The sequence below is a fragment of the Salvelinus fontinalis genome, unplaced genomic scaffold (genome assembly GCF_029448725.1).
Source record: "Salvelinus fontinalis isolate EN_2023a unplaced genomic scaffold, ASM2944872v1 scaffold_0080, whole genome shotgun sequence".
Taxonomy (NCBI): domain Eukaryota; kingdom Metazoa; phylum Chordata; class Actinopteri; order Salmoniformes; family Salmonidae; genus Salvelinus; species Salvelinus fontinalis.
In genome coordinates, this window is record NW_026600289.1 from 61019 (window position 1) to 88039 (window position 27021).

Below are 27021 nucleotides of genomic sequence, written 5' to 3' on the forward strand. Positions count from 1 at the left end.
ATATTATTACTGTGTAAAACCTAGCAGTACTACTGATTTCTCTGAGAGTGAGGCAGATATATATTATTACTGTGTAAAACCTAGCAGTACTACTGATTTCACTGAGAGTGAGGTAGATATATAGCATTTAGCAAATACCTATGACTATTTGTCTCTCTGAAAGGAAACCATCAAGTGATAGATTTTAAACAAATACATGTCTGTCATTGAACAAACCCATCCAATGATTTGATAGTGAACAAACAAAACATTCTCTTTCATAATTTCTTTAAGAAACAACAGCAAATTTAAGGACATTTCTGAAAAGTGATATATAAGGTTTTGGAACTCTTCTTATGTTTCCCCATCTGAGCTCAGAGTAGATGAGAGATGTAATGTTTGTCTCTGTTGTGTTGAAGCCCAATCAAGCAGGAGAGACCAGCCTCTCCTGTTCCCAGCTGTGTGTCCATGAAGAGTGACGAGTCTATGGACAATCCTATACTGTTTAGAGAGGGAGACTTTTCTACTGAACAAAGGTAAGAATAACTCATGGGTCATGTTCAGTGAGTTAAACAACACTGTCTCTAGTCATTTCTCCTCTCCCATGTTCACATTTATTTTGGTTGTTTTCATAATCAATAGGCTAATCCTTTTGTCCATTTTCATAGTCCTAAAACAATATTAAACAAACACAACATTTCCTCCCTGTGTGTGTGTGTGTGTGTGTGTGTGTGTGTGTGTGTGTGTGTGTGTGTGTGTGTGTGTGTGTGTGTGTGTGTGTGTGTGTGTGTGTGTACTCCCTGGATGAGGAGATGTATTCTCTATCTTGATAGCCTAGTCAGTTTTACCTTTACCTACATGTATATATTACCTCATTATTACCTCAACTACCTAGTACCCCTGCACATTGACTCAGTACTGGTACTCCTTGTAGTCTCATTATTACCTCAACTACCTGGTACCCTGCACATTGACTCAGTACTGGTACTCCTTATAGTCTCATTATTACCTCAACTACATGGTACCCTGCACATTGACTCAGTACTGGTACTCCTTATAGTCTCATTATTAACTCAACTACCTGGTACCCTGCACATTGACTCAGTACTGGTACTACTTATAGTCTCAATATTACCTCAACTACCTGGTACCCCTGCACATTGACTCAGTACTGGTACTCCTTATAGTCTCAATATTACCTCAACTACCTGGTACCCCTGCACATTGACTCAGTACTGGTACTCCTTATAGTCTCATTATTACCTCAACTACCTGGTACCCTGCACATTGACTCAGTACTGGTACTCCTTATAGCCTCATTATTGTTATTTTATTGTGTTACTATTTCCTTTTTTTATTTCCAAGGTACAAGGACAAGGTAGCACGTCCGGTGAACAGGTCAGTGTTCCACAACCTTAGGCAGACCAGTAGAAACTGGATCAGCAGCACTACAAGGTATCAGGTCTGGTGGATCATGTATCAATACTGATAGGATGGAAAGAAAGGGAGCGCTGCTCTCAGATCAGTTTTCTACATTCAAATCTTTCCTTAACATTATAATTATTTCACATCCTGACCAGGGATCAGCTTATATTATCCCGTTATCTCCATTCAAATCTTTCCTTAATTAGAAGCAATTTTTGACTTGTTTCAACGAACTTTACCGGTACTATTAGGATGTATTGGTCTGCATGTTTGGACGAACTTTACCGGTACTATTAGGATGTATTGGTCTGCATGTTTTGACGAACTTTACCGGTACTATTAGGATGTATTGGTCTGCATGTTTTGAACGCCATTGAGCCAGTGGATTACTGAACAAAACGCGCCAACAAAACAGAGTTTTGGGGATTTAAAGAGGGACTTTATCGAACAAAACAACAATTTATTGTGTTCCTGGCACCCCTTGGATTTCCAACAGAGGAAGATCTTCAAAGGTAAGTAATTTATTTTATCACTATTTTTGAGTTTCATGACACTTGTGCAGGTTATGAATTTAGGCTAATGCAGAAAGTTGGTGAGGCGCTGTCCTCAGACAATCAAATGCTTTCGCCGTAAAGCCTATTGTAAATCGCACAAAGCGGTTCGATTACCAAGATTCTAAGCTAAAGAATCATGTTTGACACTTGTATTTTCATGAATGTTTAATATTAAGAATTTTGTGTTTTGAATTTGGCGCTCTGGAATTTCACCGGATGTTGTCGAGGTGGGTCACTAGGGGGCAGTATCCTGAATTTCGGAGAGTATGGTGTGCCCAAAGTAAACTGCCTGTTACTCAGGCCCAGAAGCTAGGATATGCATATAATTGGTAGATAAAACTGTTAAAATAATGTCTGTGAATATAACAGAACAGAACTGATATGGCAGGTGAAAACCCGAGGAATATCCATCCAGGAAATGGGATTTTTTGATGTGTCAATGTTTTCCATTGACTTGTTATTGAAAAAAGTGGGATTTAGCTCCCAGATTGCAGTTCCTATGGCTTCCACTAGATGTCAACAGTCTTTATACATGGTTCAGGCTTGTTTTTTGAAAAAACATACAAAAATAAGAAGTTTTAGGAAGTGGACATTTTCACTGTCACTAGAGGTTTACGTGCATGAGCTTGTGCGCACTCTCCGTTCTTTTTCAATTCTATTGAATACGCTGTTGTCCGGTTGAAATATTATCCATTATATAGATATTTGACAAAGGATTAACATTATAATTATTTCACAATACTGATGACGGATCAGCACCTAGAGGAATATTACCACCTATGGCTGCAAATATTGAGGCGCCTTATTCTAATGCTTACCCAATAAAAAAGCACTAAATCACGTTAGGCTACACATCATAAAATATATTGAGACAAATTACAGACAGTAGCCTACAAGTAGCAAAACATAACTCAATTGATTGATTGAACATAAAACGTGGCTCACATCAACACCATTGTCCCAGAAACGCAAGATCCACTCCAATTTGCACACCGCCCTAACAGATCTACAGATGATGCAATCTCTATTGCACTCCACACTGCCCTCTCCCACCTGGACTAAAGGAACACCTATGTGAGAATGCTATTCACTGACTACAGATCACCGTTTAACACCATAGTGCCCTCAAAGCTCATCAATAAGCTATGGACCCTGGGACTAAACACCTCCCTCTGCAACTGGATCCTGGACTTCCTGACAGGCCGCCCCTAGGTGGTAAGGGTAGGTAACAACACATCTGCCATGCTGATCCTCAACACAGGGGACCCTCAGGGGTGCGTGCTCAGTCCCCTCCTGTACTCCCTGTTCACTCATGACTGCACGGCCAGGCACGACTCCAACACCATCATTAAGTTTGAAGATGACACAACGATGAGACAGCCTATAGGGAGGAGGTCAGAGACCTGGCTGGGTGGTGCCAGAATAACAACCTATCCCTCAACATAATCAAGACTAAGGAGATCATTGTGGACTACAGGAAAAAGAGGACCGAGCACTCCCCCATTCTCATCGACGGGGCTGAAGTGGAGCAGGTTGAGAGCTTCAAGTTCCTTGGAATCCACATCACCAACAAACTAACATGGTCCAAACACACCAAGACAGTTGGGAAGAAGGGAACGACAAAACCTATTCCCCCTCAGAAGACTGAAAAGATTTGGCATGGGTCCTCAGATCCTCAAAAGGTTCTACAGCTCCACCATCGAGAGCATCCTGACTGGTTGCATCACTGCCTGGTATGGCAGCAGCTCGGCCTCCAACCGCAAGGCACTACAGAGGGTAATGCGTACAGTTCAGTACATCACTGGGGCCAAGCTTCCTGCCATCCAGGACCTCTATACCAGGCGGTGTCAGAGGAAGGCCCAAAAAATTGTCAAAGACTCCAGCCACCCTAGTCATAGACTGTTCTCTCTGCTATTGCACGGCAAGTGGTACTGGAGTGCCAAGTCGAGGTCCAAGAGGCTTCTAAACAGCTTCTACCCCCAAGCCATAAGACTCCTGACTGAACATCTAATGAAATGGCTACCCAGACTATTTGCATTTCCCCCCCCCCCCCCCCCCCCCCATTTTACACCACTGCTACTTTCTGTTATCATCTAATCACTTGAATAACTGTACCTACATGTACATATTACCTCAACTAACCGGTGCCCCCACACATTGACTCTGTACCGGTACCCACCTGTATATAGTCTCCACATTGACTCTGTACCGGTACCCCCTGTATATAGCCTCCACATTGACTCTGTACCGGTACCCACCTGTATATAGTCTCGCTATTGTTATTTTACTGCTGCTCTTCAATTATTTGTTCCTTTTATTTCTTATTCTTATTCGTATTTTTTGATTTACCTGCATTGTTTTAGGGGCTCGTAAGTAAGCATTTCACTCTAAGGTCTACACCTGTTGTATTTGGCGCATGTGACTAATACAATTAGATTTTATTTGATTTAATTATTGCCTAATATAATGGAATGCATATTTTTTTAACCAATTCTGATGGTTGTTACAAGCAGAATTTTGACAATATTACCGTTATATCAACACACTCTTCACACCCGTTTAACAACTCTAAATATCTTTGGCATAGTAGACATCAAGTCCCTTGCCAATAATGTGGTCTACAACGTTGCAACAATGTTCATATTCATCGAACACATCTTACACCCTAGATGCCTTCAAATGCCCAATTTATAGCCACGCCCAATTTAGGATTGTTATTTAACAACGTGATGTTGCGCTCCAAAGGGAGAACTTGAAATAACATGATGTAGATAATGAAATAATCAGAAGAAAAACGTGTTTATTATACACTCTTAGAAAAGAAGGTTCCTTATAGAACCAAAAAGGCTTCTATCACTTCCTTAATATATGGAACCACTAAAAGTGATATATATTTTCGGGTTCAGTGAAGAAGAACCTCTAGAGTTCTGATCAATGAAAGGTTAATGTTTTGAGGATGTGAACCCAGCAGCCCTCCAGTGGTCAGATCAAGTCCACCTGTTTTTTCCAGCGCCGGCCAGGGATTCGAACCAGCCACCTTTCAGCCACAGGTCCAACTCCAACCTGAGTTTCTCTTCAGAAATCTGCCAAAATGAAGACAAAATGCTATGCAGACATACATGGTATCGCTTGTTATACATATGTTATACATAATTATTATACATAAATCATTGTCAAAAGCACAAGACATACTGTTACATGTAGGTCTATATTATTTATAGATTGATCATATAGAAATATAAAACATTATTTTAACTACTCCAAAGCAATTACATGTGGCGCAGGAACCACTGACTTGCTGCATTATTCTATAGTGTTATCAAGACACCTGCTGTTAACTCTTAACTACTTAGGACAGCTCACGAGGTGTCCTGAATATCTGCCGACTAGGTGGGACTAGAGACTTCATGCATAGCTTTAATTTACACCCATAAGTGTAAAATGTCTTTATTCTCAGCACTTATACAACTGTTGATAAAACATTTACTGGAGACAGGAGATCAAGTTGAGACATAGGACGAGGTGTATATTGTATAATAAGGCAGTTTATTCAAAGGTAAAGATATCTGGCAAATCGTGCTGCACGGCCCCGTTCTGTCTGATTCATATTGAATCGTCGGAAAAGAGGGCCCGAAACATATTGTGCAGATTATATATGCAGTAAATGACGTAGGTTGAATCTGGTAGTCTGGCCTTCTGATTGGTCGATCTGGGTCGTGGGTAGTCCTGTTCGGGCCTGGTGTCGACGTTCCATTGGCTCTTAACATAGTTCTCTGTCTTGAGTCACAACCCTGGAAAGAATGTGTATGCCTAATGTTGTTTCAGGGGCCTGTTCTGAGTGGGGGTGTGTGTGTGTCTGTGGTTGGTATCTAATGAGACCAGCATGTGTCTAGGGGAAAGAGGGTGTGTGTGCATGTTGTATAAAAGATAGCGTATGTTGAGAAGTTGTTATAACAAGTTTCCAGTATCTATTACAATTTCTTACAAATCCCCCTCTTCACGTCTTATAGACGTGAATAAACTAGATAAAATTTGTCAGAAGACACATTTTTGATTCCCCCTCTTCACGTCTCACAAGAGACGTGACATAAAAGTAAAAAGACAAAGCTATGGGATAAAATTTGTCAGAAGACAAATGTTTAATTCTCCCTCTTCACGTCTCACAAGAGACGTGACATCTAGTCATCAGAAAGGTAACCAGGTTCACCATCCTCAAAAGCAAGTAATGGAAACATTTGAGCCCTCTCAGTTTGGCTTGGGTCTATAGCAGCGGTGATAACTCTAGTAGCCAGAGTGCGAGCGCATGGAATGCAACAGCAAACACAAAGCACGAGGATAGCGGTAAAAACAGCGATTGAGACAAGGATAGAGGAAACGAGCGTTTTATATTTACCAAAAGCATCCATCCAGCAGTCCCACATAGTGGTATCCACACCTGAGTGTTGTTTCATCTTACCATTAAGGGTACGAAGTCCCTCTAAGGCCAGAGTCAGGCTTCCATCAAAAGCTGTATTGTTAGGAATAAATGTACAACATTGTTCTCCAAACATGTCACAGACTCCCCCTCTTTCTGCCAGGAGCATGTCTACTGCAATACGATTTTGGAAGGTCATAAGAGAGGTTGCCGCCAATTGGCCATGCACAGCCTCAAAACCTTGTTGAGTCCAATTTCCTAGTTTCTGAACATAAAAATGAATGTAATTGATTCGGTCCACATTTTTATTAACTGTGCACCACCAACAGACAGAAGATTCAAATCCAGCTGCCACTTGGTCCACCAGTTTATATTCATCTGGCACCCCCTTTCGGACACCAATAGCATCAATGTAAGTTGAATCGTAAATGAGCAAGGACCAAAAAGGAGACCACTCCAATAACTACACCTGGAGTGGCCAATCACACATTAGTAACGAAAAAACGAGAATATGTTAAACCCTTAGGTCCATCCCTCTATACAACCTGTGCCAGGTGGGCTCGTTGCCACCCGGGTACTTCAAACCTTCACAACAGGGAGGACAAACATCACTTTTTATTCATTCGACCACATCAACTACAGCTAACCAAGGGTCCTCCTCTGTCAGGCCCACTCTCCTGCGAAAGCTTGATTTCGTATCAGCCTCTCCAACTGGAGCATCAAGCAACGGCATCATACCAGAGGCCCTTTCCACATCTGTAACAGACTTCTTCAAACAAGGTATGATACAGGCAACACAGCACATGAGCATACGAAAAACAACAACTAGGGTCTCATCACTGCAGTGTACTTACCAAACCAACCACCCAGCAAAGGGACCAGTCCACTCTCCTCCACACCTGCAAGACCCTTCATCTCCACTGATAACCTTGCCAACCTACTCAGAGCTTTTGAAATGCTCCCATCCGGACTAGTATTGTTAGGGACAAACGTGCAACACTGTTCTCCAAACATTTTACATACACCTCCCTGGTTGGCCAGAATCATGTCCAGTGTTAGTCTATTGTGTCTACTGGTTTGAGAGGTAGCATCCAATTGTTCAGCCATCCCTGTAAGTGCTGTGTGGGTGTATTTAACAAATCATTATTAATTATAGTAGATATAATTGATCCAGACATTTTGTTTTAGCATCAACAATAGCTGGGCCAATGATGGGCATCAGATGCCACAGGCCATCTTTCCTGTTTAATGTCAGGTTTTGGCCAGGACTGTTCAGGTTTTGGTCACTAGATGTCCCCATTGCACCTTTTTTTGTACCTTTTGTTTTTCCTTGCTCTAATTATTGTTTGCACCTGTGTGTCGTTCCCTTGTTAGTATTTAAACCCTGTGTGTTCCTCAGTTCCTTGCTCAGTGTTTGTATGTTAGCACCCAGCCCCAGCCCAAGCCTTGTTCTGAACATATGATTCTCTTATTGGATTTTCCAGAGGTTCTCTGGTTTAGTTCTTGTGTATTTTTGAGTAGTCTTTTGAGGTTTGTTTTTCCCTGCTGTTTTTACCACTTTGTGGAGTTTCTTTGTATTTTGGAGGATATACATTTTGTGCTTCTTGACTTTATGTTTGGACATTGTGGATTTAGATTCTTTGCCTGAAGATTTTGTTCTTTAATTAAACCACCATCTCTAGTACTGCTGTGTCTGCCTCATCTTCTGGGTTCTGACGATTATTAGTGACTGTTTCTCGCACCGGGTCCTGACAGTTTAATGTCTGGAATTCGTGGGGGACCCCTATTGGGACCCCCAACAGGTTGGTGTGAATGTTATCTGTACCCTCGGACCAAGGAGCGTCACATTTCTGCCGTCTCCTGGGTTGGTCCCAGGCCTCTGTGTCATGTGCGGCTCCCAGAAGTTGGTTAGCTGTAACCTCAATAATAGGCAATGGTGTTTATCAGACTGGCCAAAGCACATGTCCCCTGACAATCTCCTTTCAAAATGGGGTCAACCGCCTGGCAGGTCCACACATCCACCATACATCAGCAACACCTCTAGTTAATAGTGACATTAGTGATGCAGGCAGTAGTAGGGAGCCTCCCATAGTCTATACCTCTACCTGTACCAGTGATACAGCTGTAATATCCCCCATATGCCTTAACTCCCCACGGTGCCTTCTGGGGAGGGACTTCTGGGAGCACAAGACTCAGAGTCTTACACAGGGTTGAATTTGGCTTAAACTTTCCAATATGCACATCCAACCTTCCCCATTACTTAGGGCAAATGGGTGAGCAGCCAGAATAGGTCTGGCATGTCCACAAACAACACAGTCCTTTCTATTAAGTGTTTTATAGGCCAACCACATATTCTCCCTTCCCTCATAACCAGTTTCAGTCCCCAATTGGTCACTCTGAGATGTCTTTACATTTATTACCTGTACCAGATTGGAGAGCTTAGGTGATGGCGTGGGACTTGGTCTTGAAGTGGTGGAGGAGGCCGGCTGAACCCTGGTCCGTTGGAACTGGTGGTGGTTCTGGCAGTACTGTGATGGTAACATCCCCATCGTATCCTACTCAGACAGCTCAGGACTACAAGTAGTCCTGTAAAGCCCCATCCTCTCCCAGAGAACACATCACCAGCCAGAGATCAAGCAACACTTTCACTTCTATGAACTTACACAGTGATGAAAGGTCCGGGTCAGGGAATTTTCATTAAGGAGTTGACCCCCGAACTCTATTAGCAACGGTTCTTCTCCTTAACTCTGTGATCATTCGGCAGTGTCAGTGTGTCACCCTCCAAGTGCGATATGCCCACAGGTCGGGTGAATCACCTTCTCCTTTAATTCACCTGTAATGCATAAAATCTTGGACATACAGGTTTGGTTAACAAACAGTTTCTCATTTGTTCTATCTGATTATATATTTAACTTCTATCCCTATTTTTTTGCTAGAAATTTTTAATTTTAAATTAGTTTATTATCCTATAGGCCCCATCCTATCCTAGACCACAATGTACCCCTCCCCCGTTTGATACCTGGCTCTGGCCAGGTATCAACCTTACCTACTCTAAATAATGACTTAGTACATTATAATATAGGAACGTCCCTTTCATTCGCCGCATATCCAATTCTCCCTTGGGCGTACATTCATATCTATTCTTTTCCAATTCTCTGTCAAGTGACTTATCTACTTTAAAATGTATCTGTGCTGCTTATATATGTTAACCCCTTTCTCTCCTATCTTATTTCACAGCCTACTTTGCTCATTTCCTGGTCCACCCTCCCCACTCTACTCTCAAACCTTCAAGGTCTCAACAGTGCGGGGTAGACCCCTCTGTCTGCCCTTTTTTAGTAATAGTCAATAACAACTATGTGTTCCTTTGCAATATTAACTAAGTGTCTCACTGTTTTGACTTTATCTGAAATCATGGATTTAAAAATAATGTCTTATAGTGTCTTATAGTGTCAATCTCTAAAGTCCTTACATAACCTTAATAAACCTATCTCTATCTTCTAATGACCAAAACAAATGCTAACCTTATGGTCAAGAGTTATAAACTCTATTATAATCAATTTACCTCAAAACTAGTATCCCAAATGACACAAATTCATTATTCTCACTACATCCCCCCCGTGAGTGATCAAGTCACAGGAAAATGCAATGAAAATAGGTCAAAAGGTTACACCTACATTCGTGTTCCATACAATATCTAGACATACCAAAAGAACCCTTTATCTTAACCTGTCTAGGATGAGGGTGCCGCTAGCGGCACTCCCCCCCCCCCCCCACTGAAAAACCAGTGCCGCGAAATTCAAAAAAATTTTTTTTTTTAAATATTTAACTTTCACACATTAACCTGTTGGGGATGGGGGCGCTGTTTAGACTATTTATGCTAATGTGGCTAATTTTTTAAACGGCTTCCCACAAAATCCTTGATCGTACAATATGCATATTATTATTATTATTGGATAGAAAACAGTCTATAGTTTCTATAGGAGTTGAAATTTTGTCTCTAAGTGGAACAGAGCCCATTCTACAGCAATTTCCCTGACATGGAGTCAGATTTGAGAAACGTTGGCCACTTTTCTGAAGTCATTTAAACGGGCACTGTCGTTGCTATGACTATACGGACACTTCTTACGTCTTCCCCTGGATGCCTTTACGTGATGACGATTCCAACGGGCTCGATTGCTCGTTCACAGGCCCTACAAATGAAAAAAACCTTTAGCTAGCAAGTCTTTTCTTGCTGCGTAACGCGCGTGGAAGACACCGACCCTCTCCTGTTCCAAGCGTTAGTTTAGCCTGTTATATTTCTCCGGTCATCTTTTCACTCGTTATAGGAGTTACAAACATCACAAAGTAGTTAATTTAAAGCGTTTTATAGCAATTTATATCCGTTTAGTGCGATTTTGGGACATTTATTTTTGCAACGATGTGAAAAGTTGGGAACGCTTTTCAGTTCATCCCGAACGTAGTTGACATTTCCACATGGCAAGAGGACAGCTTTCCACCAAAAGACGATTTCTCCCAAGAAAGGATCCTTTGCCCAAGATACTGATGGAAGAACAGCTCAAGGTAGGACATTTTTATTATGATAAATCGTGTTTCTGTCGAAACATTTTAGTGGCTTAGGACGCCATGTTTTTTGACGTAGCTTCGCTTGGCGCAAACTGTATTGAAAAGTAAGGATAAATTAAAAAATGTAATAACGCAATTGTATTAAGAATTAAATTGTCTATCAATCCCTGTCCACTCTATATTTTTTAGTCACGTTTATGAGTATTTATGTATAAGAGTAGATCACTGTCTAAGTGGCGCAAGGACGTTTTCTTTACCAGCTTGTCTACATTTCACATTGTCTAACCATGATTTTGGTGGCTAAATATAAACATTTTCGATCAAACTGTATATGCATGTTGTAATGTGATGTTACAGGAGTGTCATCGGAAGAATTCTGAGAAGGTTAGTGAAAAAATTAATATCTTTTGGCGATGTTGACTTTTATCGCTCACTTTGGCTAGAATCAATGCTGGGCTGCTAATTGCTATGTGCTAAGCTAATATAACGATTTATTGTGTTTTCGCTGTAAGACACTTAGAAAATCTGAAATATTGTCTGTATTCACAGGATCTGTGTCTTTCGATTCGTGTATGCTGTGTATTTTTACGAAATGTTTGATGATTAGTAGTTAGGTAAACACGTTGCTCATTGTAATTATTCTAGTCCATTTGTGATGGTGGGTGCAATTGTAAACTATGCCATATACCTGAAATATGCACTTTTTTCTAACAAAACCTATCCCATACCATAAATATGTTATCAGACTGTCATCTAATGAGTTTTTTTGTTTGTTAGGGGCTATAAATATCTTAGTTTAGCCGAATTGGTGATGGCTACTGGTGTTGGTGGACAAATAAAAGATGGTGGATTATGCTAATGTGTTTTTAGGTAATAGATGTACATCTTTACATATTGTGTCTTCCCTGTAAAACATTTTAAAAATCGGAAATGTTGACTGGATTCATAAGATCTGTGTCTTTCATTAGCTGTATTGGACTTTAATGTGTGAAAGTTAAATATTTTAAAAAAATATTTTTTTTGAATTTCGCGGCACTGGTTTTTCAGTGGGGGGGGGGGGGGGGTGTGCCGCTAGCGCCACGCTGATCCTAGACAGGTTAAAGTCCAATACAGCTAATGAAAGACACAGATCTTGTGAATCCAGCCAACATGTCCGATTTTTAAAATGTTTTACAGGGAAGACACAATATGTAAAGATGTACATCTATTACCTAAAAACACATTAGCATAATCCACCATCTTTTATTTGTCCACCAACACCAGTAGCTATCACCAATTCGGCTAAACTAAGATATTTATAGCCCCTAACCAAGAAAAAAACTCATCAGATGACAGTCTGATAACATATTTATGGTATGGGATAGGTTTTGTTAGAAAAATGTGCATATTTCAGGTAGATGGCATAGGTTACAATTGCACCCACCGTCACAAATGGACTAGAATAACTACATAGAGCAACGTGTTTACCTACTTACTAATCATCAAACATTTCGTAAAAATACACAGCATACACTAATCGAAAGACACAGATCCTGTGAATACAGACAATATTTCAGATTTTCTAAGTGTCTTACAGCGAAAACACAATAAATCGTTATATTAGCATAGCACAGGTGCAAACATTACCCCAGCATTAATTCTAGCCAAAGTGAGCGATAACGTCAACATCGCCAAAATATATTATTTTTTTCACTAACCTTCTCAGAATTCTTCAGATGACACCCCTGTAACATCACATTACAACATGCATATACAGTTTGTTCGAAAATGTGCATATTTAGCCACCAAAATCATGGTTAGACAATGGGGAAAGTAGCCCAGCTGGTGAGAAAATGTCCGTGCGCCATATTAGACAGTGATCTACTCTTATACATAAATACTCATAAACGTGACTAAAAAATATAGGGTGGACATCGATTGATAGACAATTTAATTCTTAATATAATATATTCTTAATGCGGAATTACATTTTTTTAATTATCCTTACTTTTCAATACAGTTTGCGCCAAGCGAAGCTACGTCAAAAAACATGGCGTCCTAAGCCACTAACATTTTTCGACAGAAACACGATTTATCATAATAAAAATGTCCTACTTTGAGCTGTTCTTCCATCAGTATCTTGGACAAAGGATCCTTTCTTGGGTCTAATCGTCTTTTGGTGGAAAGCTGTCCTCTTGCCATGTGGAAATGCCAACTGCGTTCAGCATGAACTGGAAGCGTGCCCGGCGATTCACAGCGTTTCAGAAATAAATGTCCCAAAATCGCACTAAACGGATATAAATTGCTATAAAACGCTTTAAATTAACTAGCTTATGATGTTTTTAACTCCTATAACGAGTCTTAACATGACCGGAGAAAGATTACTCCCAACACTAATGCTTGGAACAGGTGCGGGTCGGTGTCCTCCACGCGCATAACGCAGCTCCAAAAGAGTGACTAGCTACAGGGTTTTTTAATTTATAGTGCCTGTGAACGCACAATCGACCCCATTCAAATCGTCATCACGTAAAGGCATCCAGGGGAAGACGTAAGCAGTGTCCGTATACTCATAGCAATAACAGTGGCCTTTTAACTGACTCCAGATCAGGGGCCAAAATTTCTGAAATCTGACTCCATGTCAGGGAAATTGCTGTAGAATGGGTTCTGTTCCACTTAGAGACAAAATTTCAACTCCTATAGAAACTATAGACTGTTTTCTATCCAATAATAATAATAATATGCATATTGTACGAGCAAGAGTTTTGTAGGAAGCCGTTTCAAAAATTACAAGATTACCATAAATAGTGACAACAGCGCCCCCAGTAGTTCTCTGTCTTGAGTCACAACCCTGGAAAGAATGTGTATGCCTAATGTTGTTTCAGGGGCCTGTTCTGAGTGGGGGTGTGTGTGTGTCTGTGGTTGGTATCTAATGAGACCAGCATGTGTCTAGGGGAAAGAGGGTGTGTGTGCATGTTGTATAAAAGATAGCGTATGTTGAGAAGTTGTTATAACAAGTTTCCAGTATCTATTACAATTTCTTACACAACCAATTTTCTACTCTGAGACACTTTGGCAATATGGGCCCAGATCTCAAAACATTGTTATAAAAAAAACTTAGAATGTTTGTTTAATATAATAATAAAAAACGAATATTACTAATGTAACCCACTGTAAAGACTGGGTTTAGTTGATTGTGTTGCACTGCTCATGTCCGCGTTCTGGAACTGTCTGCGTCCCCGTTCGGTGTGGCGCCAAGCATATTGTCCGGTTACGCGCAGAGTTGCTGAGGTGATCTTGGGGAATAACGACGAAGTTCACTACAGTGTTGAGACACCGAAGTTTATTGTTCAATTTGCTTTTTTCTTTACGGTCAGGGACAGTATGAGTGTAGCCAGATCCTTTTCACTCTCTATCCTTGTTTCATTTTGTGGTTCACCGGATTCGTCATTTTCAGCGATACGAGGTACAGAACGACCAGCTAGCTAGCCAAGCTAGTCGGTACAGCTAGGTAAGCTAGCTAGCTACTATACCAGCAGCATCCTAGTTAACTTAGCTAACAATACATCATTCTCTCGTTGACGGATGCTGGCTACCTCTGTCCGGTTCTCCTCTCTTCACGAGATGGACGGTAACTTTAGTGTTTAACCCCTCTGTGTCCAAGGAACAATCTTTTTAATATTATTTGCAGGGCGCCTCAATAGCAGGTATTGAACACCGGGTAAATAATCACTAGTCAGAGCCTCAACCTTAGTATACATTCATTATAAAAAATCATCTTAATATCTGATATTGCGAGTAAACAACCTCGGAATATAAAAGACAAGAGTGCGTCTTCCAGTCCACCAATAAATTACATAATTCAACCCTCCCGGTTAGTAAATTTACCTCAACATGCCCCCGGAGAAGGCAGAGTAACGACACCAGCCTTTTAGCGAGGCTGACTACAACGCTCGCGTCGCTAAATTAATTTCGTTATTAAAAATGACACACTGCTCGCGCACGCTAACAAGCGTCTAGAAGTCAGTTCTATTTGTGACGCAGTTCGCGCTGCATCTCCTCATTGGTTTATAGAAGCAGGTACCCACGTGCCATCTCCTCATTGGCTTATAGAAGCAGGTACCCACGTGCCATCTCCTCATTTAGCAAAAAATCATAACTTAACATAAACATAACTTCTTTAAAGAATAGAAGCTAATTTACGATCATTTCTGAAAATGGATATATAGCTTTTTGGAATGAAACTCTTATGTTTCCCCATCAGAGCTCAGAGTAGATGAGAGATGTAATGTTTGTCTCTGTTGTGTTGAAGTCCAATCAAGCAGGAGAGACCAGCCTCCCCTGTTCCCAGCTGTGTGTCCATGAAGAGTGACCGGTCTATGAATCGTCCTATAAACTTTAGAGAGGGAGACTTTTCTACTGAACAAAGGTAAGAAGAACTCATGGGTCATGGTCAGTGAGTTAAACAACACTGTCTCTAGTCATTTCTCCTCTCCCATTTTCCCATTTATTTTGTTGTTTTCATAATCAATAGGCTAATCATTTTGTCCATTTTCATAGTCCTAAAACAATAATAATCAAACACAACATTCCCCCCCTGTGTGTGTGTGTGTGTGTGTGTGTGTGTGTGTGTGTGTGTGTGTGTGTGTGTGTGTGTGTGTGTGTGTGTGTGTGTGTGTGTGTGTGTGTGTGTGTGTGTGTGTGTGTGTGCGTGTGTGCGTGTGTGTGTGCGTGTGCGTGTACTCCCTGGATGAGGAGATGTAATCTCATGTTTTGTCCACAGAAACCAACAGGAGGGATCAGAGTCAGAGATTCTCAGTGGTCAGTCTTCCCAGAGTCATCAAACAGACCTGGCCTCCATATTCAGTGTATGTGGTCCTGTTATGTACATTTGTTTTTGTTTACCTCAAGTAAAGTTGATCTGTCAATCATTCATTAATGTGTTAATGAGAAACATTTATTCTCTTGCTTAACTTATTTACTTGATTTATTCCAGATGCTTGAAGAGAATATTATGACATTAGTGAAGAACGAGCTGAAGATGTTCAAGAGGATTCTTAGTCCAGAACTCCCAGAAGGCTTTGAGAGTCAGAAGCAGGAAGTGGTGGATGCTGAAGATGAGAAGCAGGAGAGCAGTGCCAGAGAGGGGGCTCTGAAGATCACACTGCACGTCCTGAGGAAAATGAACCAGAAGGAGCTTGCTGACACACTGGAGAAATGTAAGATCTGTCTGCCTCATGTTGAATGCTGTTTTATAACATTTAAAAGCTGTAGCTAAAGTACAGCTAAAGTAGCTGTGTAACTCAATGATATTGTAGCAGCCTTAACTAGAGGTCGACCGATTATGATTTTTCAACGCAGACATCGATACCGATTATTGGACGACCAAAAAAGCTGATACCGATTAATCGGCAAATTTAAAAAAAAAAATGTATTTGTAATAATGACAATTGCAACAATACTGAATGAACACTTATTTTAACTTAATATAATACATCAATAAAATCAATTTAGCCTCAAATAAATAATGAATCATGTTCAATTTGGTTTAAATAATGCAAAAACAAAGTGTTGGAGAAGAAAGTAAAAGTGCAATATGTGCCATGTAAGAAGCTAACGTTTAAGTTCCTTGCTCAGAACATGAGAACATATGAAAGCTGGTGGTTCCTTTTAACATGAGTCTTCAATATTCCCAGATAAGAAGTTTTAGGTTGTAGTTCTTATAGGAATTATAGGACTATTTCCCTCTATACCATTTGTATTTCATTAACCTTTGACAATTGGATGTTCTTATAGGCACTTTAGTATTGACAGTGTAACAGTATAGCTTCCGTCCCTCTCCTCGCTCCTCCCTGGGCTTGAACCAGGAACACAACGACAACAGCCACCCTCGAAGCAGCGTTACCCATGCAGGGCAAGGGGAACAACTACTAGAAGGCTCAGAGCGAGTGACGTTTGAAACGCTATTTGCGCGCGCTAACTAGCTAGCCATTTCACTTCGGTTACACCAGCCTCATCTCGGGAGTTGATAGGCTTGAAGTCATAAACAACGCAATGCTTGACGCACAACGAAGATCTGCTGGCAAAACGCATGAAAGTGCTGTTTGAATGAATGTTTACGCGCCTGCTTCTGCCTACCACCGCTCTGTCAGATACTTAGATGCTTGTATGCTCAGTCAGATTATATATATTATCTAGCAGGACACGCTAGATAATATCTAGTAATATCATCAACCATGTGTAGTTAACTAGTGGTTATGATTGATTGATTGTTTTTTATAAGATAAGTTTAATTCTAGCTAGCAACTTACCTTGGCTTACTGCATTCCAGTAGCGTGCCGTGGGCCTGGCGCCTGGGCCTTCAGTGAGGTCTTACACAGTCCCACCCGAATTAATCCACCTGTTATTACCATCATTTAGATGCCATGGCTCTAGACACTAGACATTTAGACAGAAACGCAGTATAACCAGGCGTTGCGTCACCTTGAAATTTACATTTTTTTCAGAGAATTGCAGGGGAAGAGTACAATACAGTACAGTTCAACTAATAGGCAAGAACATAGTCGAGTGCAACAGAGTTATATTAATATTCTTCTTCTATCCATTTCTGGTCCACAAACTTTGAGCTTTAAGTCCCCCAAAAAATAAATACAGTGTGTTCACTAAACAGCGCATTGTCGCACCCAAAGCAGTTTCACCGTGATGATAAAGACACATAACTATTCACTGAAAATAAAAAACAAAATTTGCAACATAGGCTATTTGCCATTTTATTTTGTTAATATATAGGCTATTTAATATTAACGAAATAAAATGCGAAACATACATACACATTTAACAAAAAATAACATGCATTGTATGCCTACTCACCAAATACTGATTATTAGACAGTTGCGTGCGCTTAGGGGATCGTGAGAAAAATGCTGCAAGGCCATTGAGGCAAAGAAGACCTTGCATTCTTTAAGCTTTGAGGCTCCTTGAGTCAGTACTAAATTTTGTCGATGTGCATAGCAGTGAATGAATAAGGCCATCGGTGCCCTCTCCTTAACTTTAGCCTGCACCCCATTGAGTCCAGATGCCATGACTGCTGCGCCATCAAAACACTGTGCCACAACTTTATCCAGACTACATTCATTTTCCTCCAAGAAACGGAAAATAAGAGCGGCAATGTCATCAGCTCGCTTGCCGCTTGTCACATCTTCAAACCGGATAAATCGCTCCTTGACTCCTGTGTCCGTCACATAACGCAGGACGAGTGAGAGCTGTAGCTCCACTCTGGTGTCCCCAAACGTTTTCAAAAGCACCATTGCTTGTAAGTGTGAGCCATTGACAGCGCTCATAGTTGAAACTTTGAAAGTGGCGAACGAACGAACCCCTTTCCGCCTGTGACAGGCTTTGTGGCGTCGGGCGACCTCTCCTTACAATGTCTAACTTTTCTTGAAAAGTTCGTCTTGAGAATGGCGTTATAATTATATCCTCGACCAAATCGATATCTTCTCCTCCTTCCGCCATTGTGGGTTCAAAAAACAGTAGAACGCGAATTAATTCGTTTATCAAATTTAGTTTCCTAGATCTGCATAGACCTGCCCATAGGACCTACCTCTCAATATTGGTAATCCAATCAAAAGACGTGGACGCCCTAGGCCTGCTAGCTGGCTCCTGTGTAACACTGGAGCCAGCCAGCAGGCGTACAATAGCCAACTCTAAAGCTGATTGGTTGACACAAAATTTTAATTTCCATTCACTTTAAGCTACAAGCGCCCGCACTGTTGATTCTGAAGGCCTGAGGGCAGATTTTAGACCCCTGGCAACACATGATGGCTGAATATGATTGGATAAAAGATCTAACGTAAAGACCAGCCCTCCAAATCTCAACCTGGGGCTGGAAGCAGTGCAACCAAGAGGAAAGCTATGAAATGAAGAGTATAACTCTTACTCTGGGGAATAATTTAATACATATTTGTGGGAAAATATATTTTAAAAAAAAAGATATATTCTGATGATGTTTAGGCCAGCAGAGAAGGCCTTGCAGGCCCTGACGGCCCACCACTGCTGCATTCGCGTAACAGGCAGTCTCCTTGTGGAGTGCAACGAGAGAGAGGCAGGTCGTTATTGCGTTGGTCTAGTTAACCTGAAGGTTGCAAGATTGGATCCCCCGAGCTGACAAGGTGAAAATCTGTCATTCTGCCCCTGAACGAGGCAGTTAACCCACCATTCCTAGGCCGCCATTGAAAATAAGAATGTGTTCTTAACTGACTTGTTAAATAAAGGTGTAAAAAAAAAAAAATGACAAAATCGGTGTCCAAAAATACTGATTTCCGATTGTTAAATAAATAAATAATGAATAAAGAAGGGGAAAAAAGAAAGGTGTAAATAAATAGATAAATAAATAGGTGTAAATAAAGGTGTAATCTGCAAAATCGGTGTCCCAAAAAAATCTGCCCTAATTAATCGGCCATTTCGATTAATCGGTCGACCTTTAGCCTTAACACAACACCTAGTGACCTCATCAAGTAGCAGCAGGGATGTGTTGTGGTGATTAATTTAGAGAGAGAGAGAGACAACATTAATAATACCATCAATAATACCAATAATAATATAATCAGTCACACCAGTCTGTAATGCATTATGAAAACATTTACACATTTATACAGTCAGTTAAGAGAAGAAATTATGATAATGTAAAACGTTATAACCGTCTTACAATACTGTAGTCAATAAAACAGACGTAATATTAATATCCTCTGTGATATTTCTAGATTCAGATGAGCTTGCTGTGATTTGCCAACGTGAACTCAAATCTAATCTAAAGAAGAAGTTTCAATGTGTATTTGAGGGGATCGCTAAACAAGGAAACCCAACACTTCTCAATAAGATCTACACAGAGCTCTACATCACAGAGGGTGGAACAGGAGAGGTCAATAATGAACATGAGCTGAGACAGATTGAGACAACAACCAGGAAACAAGCAAGACCAGAGACTGCAATCAAATGTAACGACATCTTCAAACCCTTAACTGGAAAAGACAAACCTATCAGAACTGTGCTGACAAAGGGAGTCGCTGGCATTGGAAAAACAGTCTCTGTGCAGAAGTTCATTCTGGACTGGGTTGAAGGAAAAGCAAATCAGGATGTCCAATTTGTATTTTCATTCCCTTTCCGGGAGCTGAATTTGATGAAAGAGGACAAACACACTTTCATTAAACTTCTCAATCACTTCTCAATGGAAACCAAACAATCAAGAATCTCCAACTACAACAAGTACAAAGTTCTGTTCATCTTTGATGGTCTGGATGAGTGCCGACTGCCCCTAGACTTCCAGAAGAACAAGATCTGTTGGGACGTCACAGAGTCAACCTCAGTGGATGTTCTGCTGACAAATCTCATCAAGGGAAATCTGCTTCCCTCTGCTCTCCTCTGGATAACTACCCGACCTGCAGCAGCCAATAAGATCCCATCATGGTGTGTTGACCAGGTGACAGAGGTACGAGGGTTCAATGACCCACAGAAGGAGGAGTACTTCAGGAAGAGATTCAGTGATGAGGACCTGGCCAGCAGAATCATCTCACACATAAAGACATCAAGGAGCCTCCACATCATGTGCCACATTCCAGTCTTCTGTTGGATTTCTGCAACAGTCCTTGAACACATGTTGAAACAGAAGAGAGAAGAGATGCCCAAGACTCTGACTGAGATGTACACACACCTTGTGGTGTTTCATACCAAACAGAAGAATGAAAAGTATCTTGGGAAAGAAGAGACAGATCCACACTGGAATAAAGACAGCATTCTGTCACTGGGAAAACTGGCTTTTCAACAGCTTGTGAATGGCAATCTGATTTTCTATGAAGAAGACCTGAAGGAGGCTGGCATTGATGTCAATGAAGCCTCAGTGTACTCAGGATTGTGCACACAGCTCTTTAAAGATGAATGTGTGCTGTACCAGGACAAGGTGTACTGCTTTGTTCATCTGAACATTCAGGAGTTTCTGGCTGCTGTATATGTGTTCCTCTCATTCATCAACAATAATGACAATCTAATGGACAAACTGCAAACAAACAACAAGTCTGAAATTACTTTCTACAAGAGTGCTGTGGATAAAGCCTTACAAAGTGAGACGGGAAACCTGGACCTTTTCCTCCGCTTCCTTCTGGGCCTCTCACTGGAGTCCAATCAGAAGCATTTACGAGGTCTACTGACAAAGACAAGAAGCAGCTCACAGAGCCATGAAGAAACAGTCAAGTACATCAAGGAGAAGATCAGGGAGAATCCCTCTCCAGAGAGGAGCATCAATCTGTTCCACTGTCTGAATGAACTGAATGACCATTCCCTAGTGGAGGAGATCCAAAGATACCTGAGCTCAGGAAGTCTCTCAGAAGACGAACTGTCACCTGCACAGTGGTCAGCTCTGGTCTTTGTGTTGCTGACTTCAGAAAAGGAGCTGGATGCGTTTGACCTGAAGAAATACTCCAGATCAGAGGAAGGTCTTCTGAGGCTGCTGCCAGTGGTCAAAGCCTCCAGAGCTGCTCTGTGAGTAAATAAAATGACATATAAGAACAAATCATCAGGAAGCAATATTCAGTTTAGAGAAAATTATGTATTATAATATGAATATAATATTATATTGAATAACATACTGAATCAATGCATTGATGTTTACATTAGTATAACAAAATGACCATATAGTTCTAGAAGACAGAATATTAATCTATATGTTGTTTGGGAGAATTAACGAAATGCATCTACCATTTTCCTTCTACACTACTGGTGTTAAATTAACAGTGTGTTTGTGAAGTCATGATGATCTCTTTGTCAGGCTGTCAGGCTGTGGAGTCACAGAGAAAGGCTGTGCTTCTCTGGTCTCAGCTCTGAGGTCAAACCCCTCACACCTGAGAGAGCTGGATCTGAGTAACAATGACCTGAAGGATTCAGGAGTGAAGCTGCTCTCTCCTGGACTGGGGAATCCCCACTGTAAACTGGAGACTCTGAGGTCAGTATTCCTGTAGTTGGTCAACAAGTAATAACTGTTCACCAGATCCATATGTGTTTACCAGTCACACATAGTCCACACAATATGTGTTTGGAAAGTGAAGCTTACAGTTTTACATTTGGTGTTATGCTCCAGCATTTTGGATTTTATGTAGAATGTTTCATATTAGGTGACAGTACAGAATGTCACCTTTTATTTGAGAGGATTCATATATGTTTTACCTTTTAGAAATGAAAACACTTTATGTATGTACAGTGGCTTGCAAAAGTATTCACCCCCCTTGGCATTTTCCCCCCAAAAATTGCCTTACAACCTGTAATTAAAATAGATGTTTTGGGGGTTTGTATCTGTTGATGTACACAACATTCCTACCACTTTGAAGATGCTAAATATGTTTTCTTGTTAAACAACCGATAAATAATAAGAACAGAGAACTTGAGTGTGCATAACTATTCACCCCCAAAGTCAATACTTTGTAGAACCACCTTTTGTAGCAATTACAGCTGCAAGTCTTTTGGGGTTTGTCTCTATAAGCTTGGCACATTTAGCCACTGGGATGTTTGACTATTTTTCAAGGCAAAACTGCTCCAGCTCCTTCAAGTTGGATGGGCTCCGCTGGTGTACCGCAATCTGAAAGTCATTCCACAGATTCCCAATTGGATTGAGGTCTATGCTTTGACTTGACCATTCCAAGACATTTACATTTTTCCCCTTAAACCACTCGAGTGTTGCTTTAGCAGTCTCAAAATCACTGGAAGACTGAAACAGGTTTCCCTCAAGAATTTCCCTGTATTTAGCGCCATCCATCATTCCTTCAATTCTGACCAGTTTCCCAGTTCCTGCCGATGAAAAACATCCCCACAGCATGATGCTGCCACCACCATGCTTCACTGTGGGGATGGTGTTCTCGGGGTGATGAGAGGTGTTGGGTCTGCGCCAGACATAGCGTTTCCCTTTATGGCCATAAAGCTAAATTTTAGTATCATCTGACCAGAGTACCTTCTTCCATATGTTTGGGGAGTCTCCCACATGCCTTTTGGCGTACGCCAAACGTGTTTGCTTCTTTCTTTTTTTTAAGCAATGTATTTCTTTCTGGCCACGCTTCCGTAAAGCCCAGCTCTGTGTAGTGTACGGCTTAAAGTGGTCCTATGGACAGATACTCCAATCTCTGCTGTGGAGCTTTGCAGCTCCTTCAGGGTTATCTTTGGTCTCTTTGTTTCCTCTCTGATTAATGCCCTCCTTGCCTGGTTCATGAGTTTTCCCTCTCTTGGCAGGTTTGTTGTGGTGCCATTATCTTTCCATTTTTTAATAATGGATTTAAAGGTGCTCCGTGGGATGTTCAAAGTTTCAGATATTTTTTTATAACCCAACCCTGATCTGTACTTCTCCACAACTTTGTCCCTGACCTGTTTGGAGAGCTCCTTGGTCTTCATGGTGCCACTTGCTTGGTGGTGTCCCTTGCTTAGTGGAGTTGTAGACTCTGGGGCCTTGCAGAACAGGTGTATATATACTGAGATCATGTGACAGATCATGTGACACTTAGATTGCACACAGTTGGACTTTATTTAACTAATTATGTGACTTCTGAAGGTAATTGGTTGCACCAGATCTTATTTAGGGGCTTCATAGCAAAGGGGGTGAATACATATGAACACACCACTTTTCTGTTTTTAATCATTTTTTTTATTTCTCTTGACCAATTTGGACTATTTTGTGTTTGTCCATTACATGAAATCCAAATTTAATCTATTTAAATGACATGTTGTAATGCAACAAAATAGGAACAACGCCAAGGGGGATGAATACCTCTGCAAGGCACCGTAGTCTACCATTTGAAGAAGTCTTCATTATTTGGACATATTCACATATATTGTATTAAAATAGTCATACTTTTAGTATTTGGTCCCATATCTGTGATTCTACTAACTTGTTGAATGTATTTGCAGTTTGTCTTGGTTGTGTTTTGGATTATGTTTTTCCTAATAGTTTGGACATATTCACATATATTGGTAATAGTGAGAGGTTAGCATGTTTTGTTGTAGACTCTGTTATTGGTAATGGTGAGAGGTTAGCATGTTTTGTTGTAGACTCTGTTATTGGTAATGGTGAGAGGTTAGCATGTTTTGTTGTAGACTCTGTTATTGGTAATGGTGAGAGGTTAGCATGTTTTGTTGTAGTCTCTGTTATTGGTAATGGTGAGAGGTTAGCATGTTTTGTTGTAGCCTCTGTTATTGGTAATAGTGAGATGTTAGCATGTTTTGTTGTAGCCTCTGTTATTGGTAATGGTGAGATGTTAGCATGTTTTGTTGTAGCCTCTGTTATTGGTAATAGTGAGATGTTAGCATGTTTTGTTGTAGCCTCTGTTATTGGTAATGGTGAGAGGTTAGCATGTTTTGTTGTAGTCTCTGTTATTGGTAATGGTGAGAGGTTAGCATGTTTAGTTGTATCCTCTGTTATTGGTAATAGTGAGATGTTAGCATGTTTTGTTGTAGCCTCTGTTATTGGTAATGGTGAGAGGTTAGCATGTTTTGTTGTAGCCTCTGTTATTGGTAATGGTGAGAGGTTAGCATGTTTTGTTGTAGTCTCTGTTATTGGTAATGGTGAGAGGTTAGCATGTTTTGTTGTAGTCTCTGTTATTGGTAATGGTGAGAGGTTAGCATGTTTTGTTGTAGTCTCTGTTATTGGTAATGGTGGGAGGTTAGCATGTTTTGTTGTAGTCTATGTTATTGGTAATGGTGAGAGGTTAGTATGTTTTGTTGTAGCCTCTGTTATTGGTAATGGTGAGAGGTTAGTATGTTTTGTTGTAGCCTCTGTTATTTGTAATGGTGAGAGGTTAGCATGTTTTGTTGTAGTCTCTGTTATTTGTAATGGTGAGAGGTTAGCATGTTTTTTTTGTATCCTCTGTTATTGGTAGTTTGGAGAGGTTAGCATGTTTTGTTGTAGCCTCTGTTATTGGTAATGGTGAGAGTTTAGCATGTTTTGTTGTAGCCTCTGTTACTGGTAATGGTGAGAGGTTAACATGTTTTGTTGTAGCCTCTGTTATTGGTAATGGTGAGAGGTTAGCATGTTTTGTTGTAGTCTCTGTTATTGGTAATGCTGAGAGGTTAGCATGTTTTGTTGTAGCCTCTGTTATTAGTAATGGTGAGAGGTTAGCATGTTTTGTTGTAGCCTCTGTTATTGGTAATGGTGAGAGGTTAGCATGTTTTGTTGTAGCCTCTGTTATTGGTAATGGTGAGAGGTTAGCATGTTTTGTTGTAGCCTCTGTTATTGGTAATGGTGAGATGTTAGCATGTTTTGTTGTAGCCTCAGTTATTGGTAATGGTGAGATGTTAGCATGTTTTGTTGTAGCCTCAGTTATTGGTAATGGTGAGAGGTTAGCATGTTTTGGTGTAGTATCTGTTATTAGTAATGGTGAGAGGTTAGCATGTTTTGTTGTAGTCTCTGTTATTGGTAATGGTGAGAGGTTAGCATGTTTTGTTGTAGCGTCTAACTTTCTCACTCATATTATTTTTAATTATTGTTATTTCACCTTTATTTAACCAGGTAAGCTAGTTGAGAACAAATTCTCATTTGCAACTGTGACCTGGCCAAGATAAAGCATAGCAATTCGACACATACAACAACACAGAGTTACACATGGAATAAACAAAACATAGTCAATAATACAGTAGAACAAAAGAAAACAAAGTCTATATACAGTGATTGCAAATGAGGTAAGATAAGTGAGTTAAGGCAATAAATAGGCCACGGTGGTGAAGTAATTACAACATAGCAATTAACTTCTACTGCCTCTGAAACCCGGATCCGGGTTCCCCCCCACCCCCCCACACACTGATTAGCATAGCTAGCATAGCTTCACAAGTAGATAGTAGCATCTAAATATCATTAAATCACAAGTCCAAGACACCAGATGAAAGATACAGATCTTGTGAATAAAGCCACCATTTCAGATTTTTAAAATGTTTTACAGGGAAGACAAAATATGTAAATCTATTAGCTAAACACGTTAGCAAAATACACCACTTTTCTAACTCCATCAGTTTCTTACTACTTCAGGTGCTATCACCAATTCGGCTAAACTAAGATATTGATAGCCACTAACCAAGAAAAAAACTCTTCAGATGAGTCTGATAACATATTCATGGTATAGGATAGTTTTTGTTAGAAAAAAGTGCATATTTCAGGTAGAAATCACAGTTCTACATTGCAGCTGCAATCTGAAATAGTGTTGGAAGCAGCCGGAATAATTACTGAGACCGACGTCAATTACCAAAAGAATCATCCTAAAACACTTCAGAAAAATAGACAGCCTACAGCAATCGAAAGACACAGATCTTGTGAATCCAGACAATATTTCAGATTGTCTAAGTGTTTTACAGCGAAAACACAATATAGCATTATATGAGCGTACCACAATAGCCAGAATCACAACCGCATTTACCAGCTGTAAATGTTAGCGATCGTAACAACCCAACAAAAGATATATAATTTGACTAACCTTGATATACCTCATCAGATGACAGACCTGTAACGTCATATTACACAATGCATATAGCTTTTGTTCGAAAATGTGGATATTTAGCAGCACAAATCGTGGTTATACTATGTAATCACTACAAACATTGCATGTATTCTGGCCGGCGCCATTTTGGATTAGCGCCTATTCTTATAAAAATACTATTCATAAACTTGACTAAAAAATATAAGTTGGACAACAATCGAAAGATAAATTAGTTCTTAATGCAATCGCTATGTTAGATTTTTAAAATTAACGTTACTAGACATATAGTGTGCGTTGCAGCCAGACCAGTGCCTGCAAAAGTGGCGCGCAAACACTATTACATTTTTCCACATAAATACATAATAACATCATAAATAGTTCCTACTTTTGGACGAGCTTCCATCAGTATCTTGGGCAATGTGTCTTTTCTTCAAAAGAATAGTTGCTTTGTTGTAAAACGTCCTCTTCACCTTTGGAACTAGCTGCTACCATTAGCTATGTCGCACACACATGTCCAAATCCTCAAACTAGATACAAAGGAAATTCAGAAAAATAGCACTATACTCGCATAAACTGATATAAATCGGTTTCAAATAACATCGTTATGATGTTTCTAACA

General features: G+C 40.4%; 1 protein-coding gene across 1 annotated transcript in view; it reads left to right on the forward strand.

The window, feature by feature from the left end:
- The first annotated feature begins 379 nt into the window (after nt 1-379).
- Nucleotides 380-27021, forward strand: part of LOC129842961 (NACHT, LRR and PYD domains-containing protein 3-like) — a 37743-nt gene continuing 11101 nt past the window's right edge. Inside the window, exons 1-6 of the mRNA XM_055911682.1 lie at nt 380-515; nt 15224-15340; nt 15695-15779; nt 15908-16139; nt 19677-21441; nt 21728-21901. Of these exons, the coding sequence (XP_055767657.1) occupies nt 448-515; nt 15224-15340; nt 15695-15779; nt 15908-16139; nt 19677-21441; nt 21728-21901 (2441 nt within the window). The 5' untranslated portion in view covers nt 380-447. The remainder of the gene's footprint in view (nt 516-15223; nt 15341-15694; nt 15780-15907; nt 16140-19676; nt 21442-21727; nt 21902-27021) is intronic.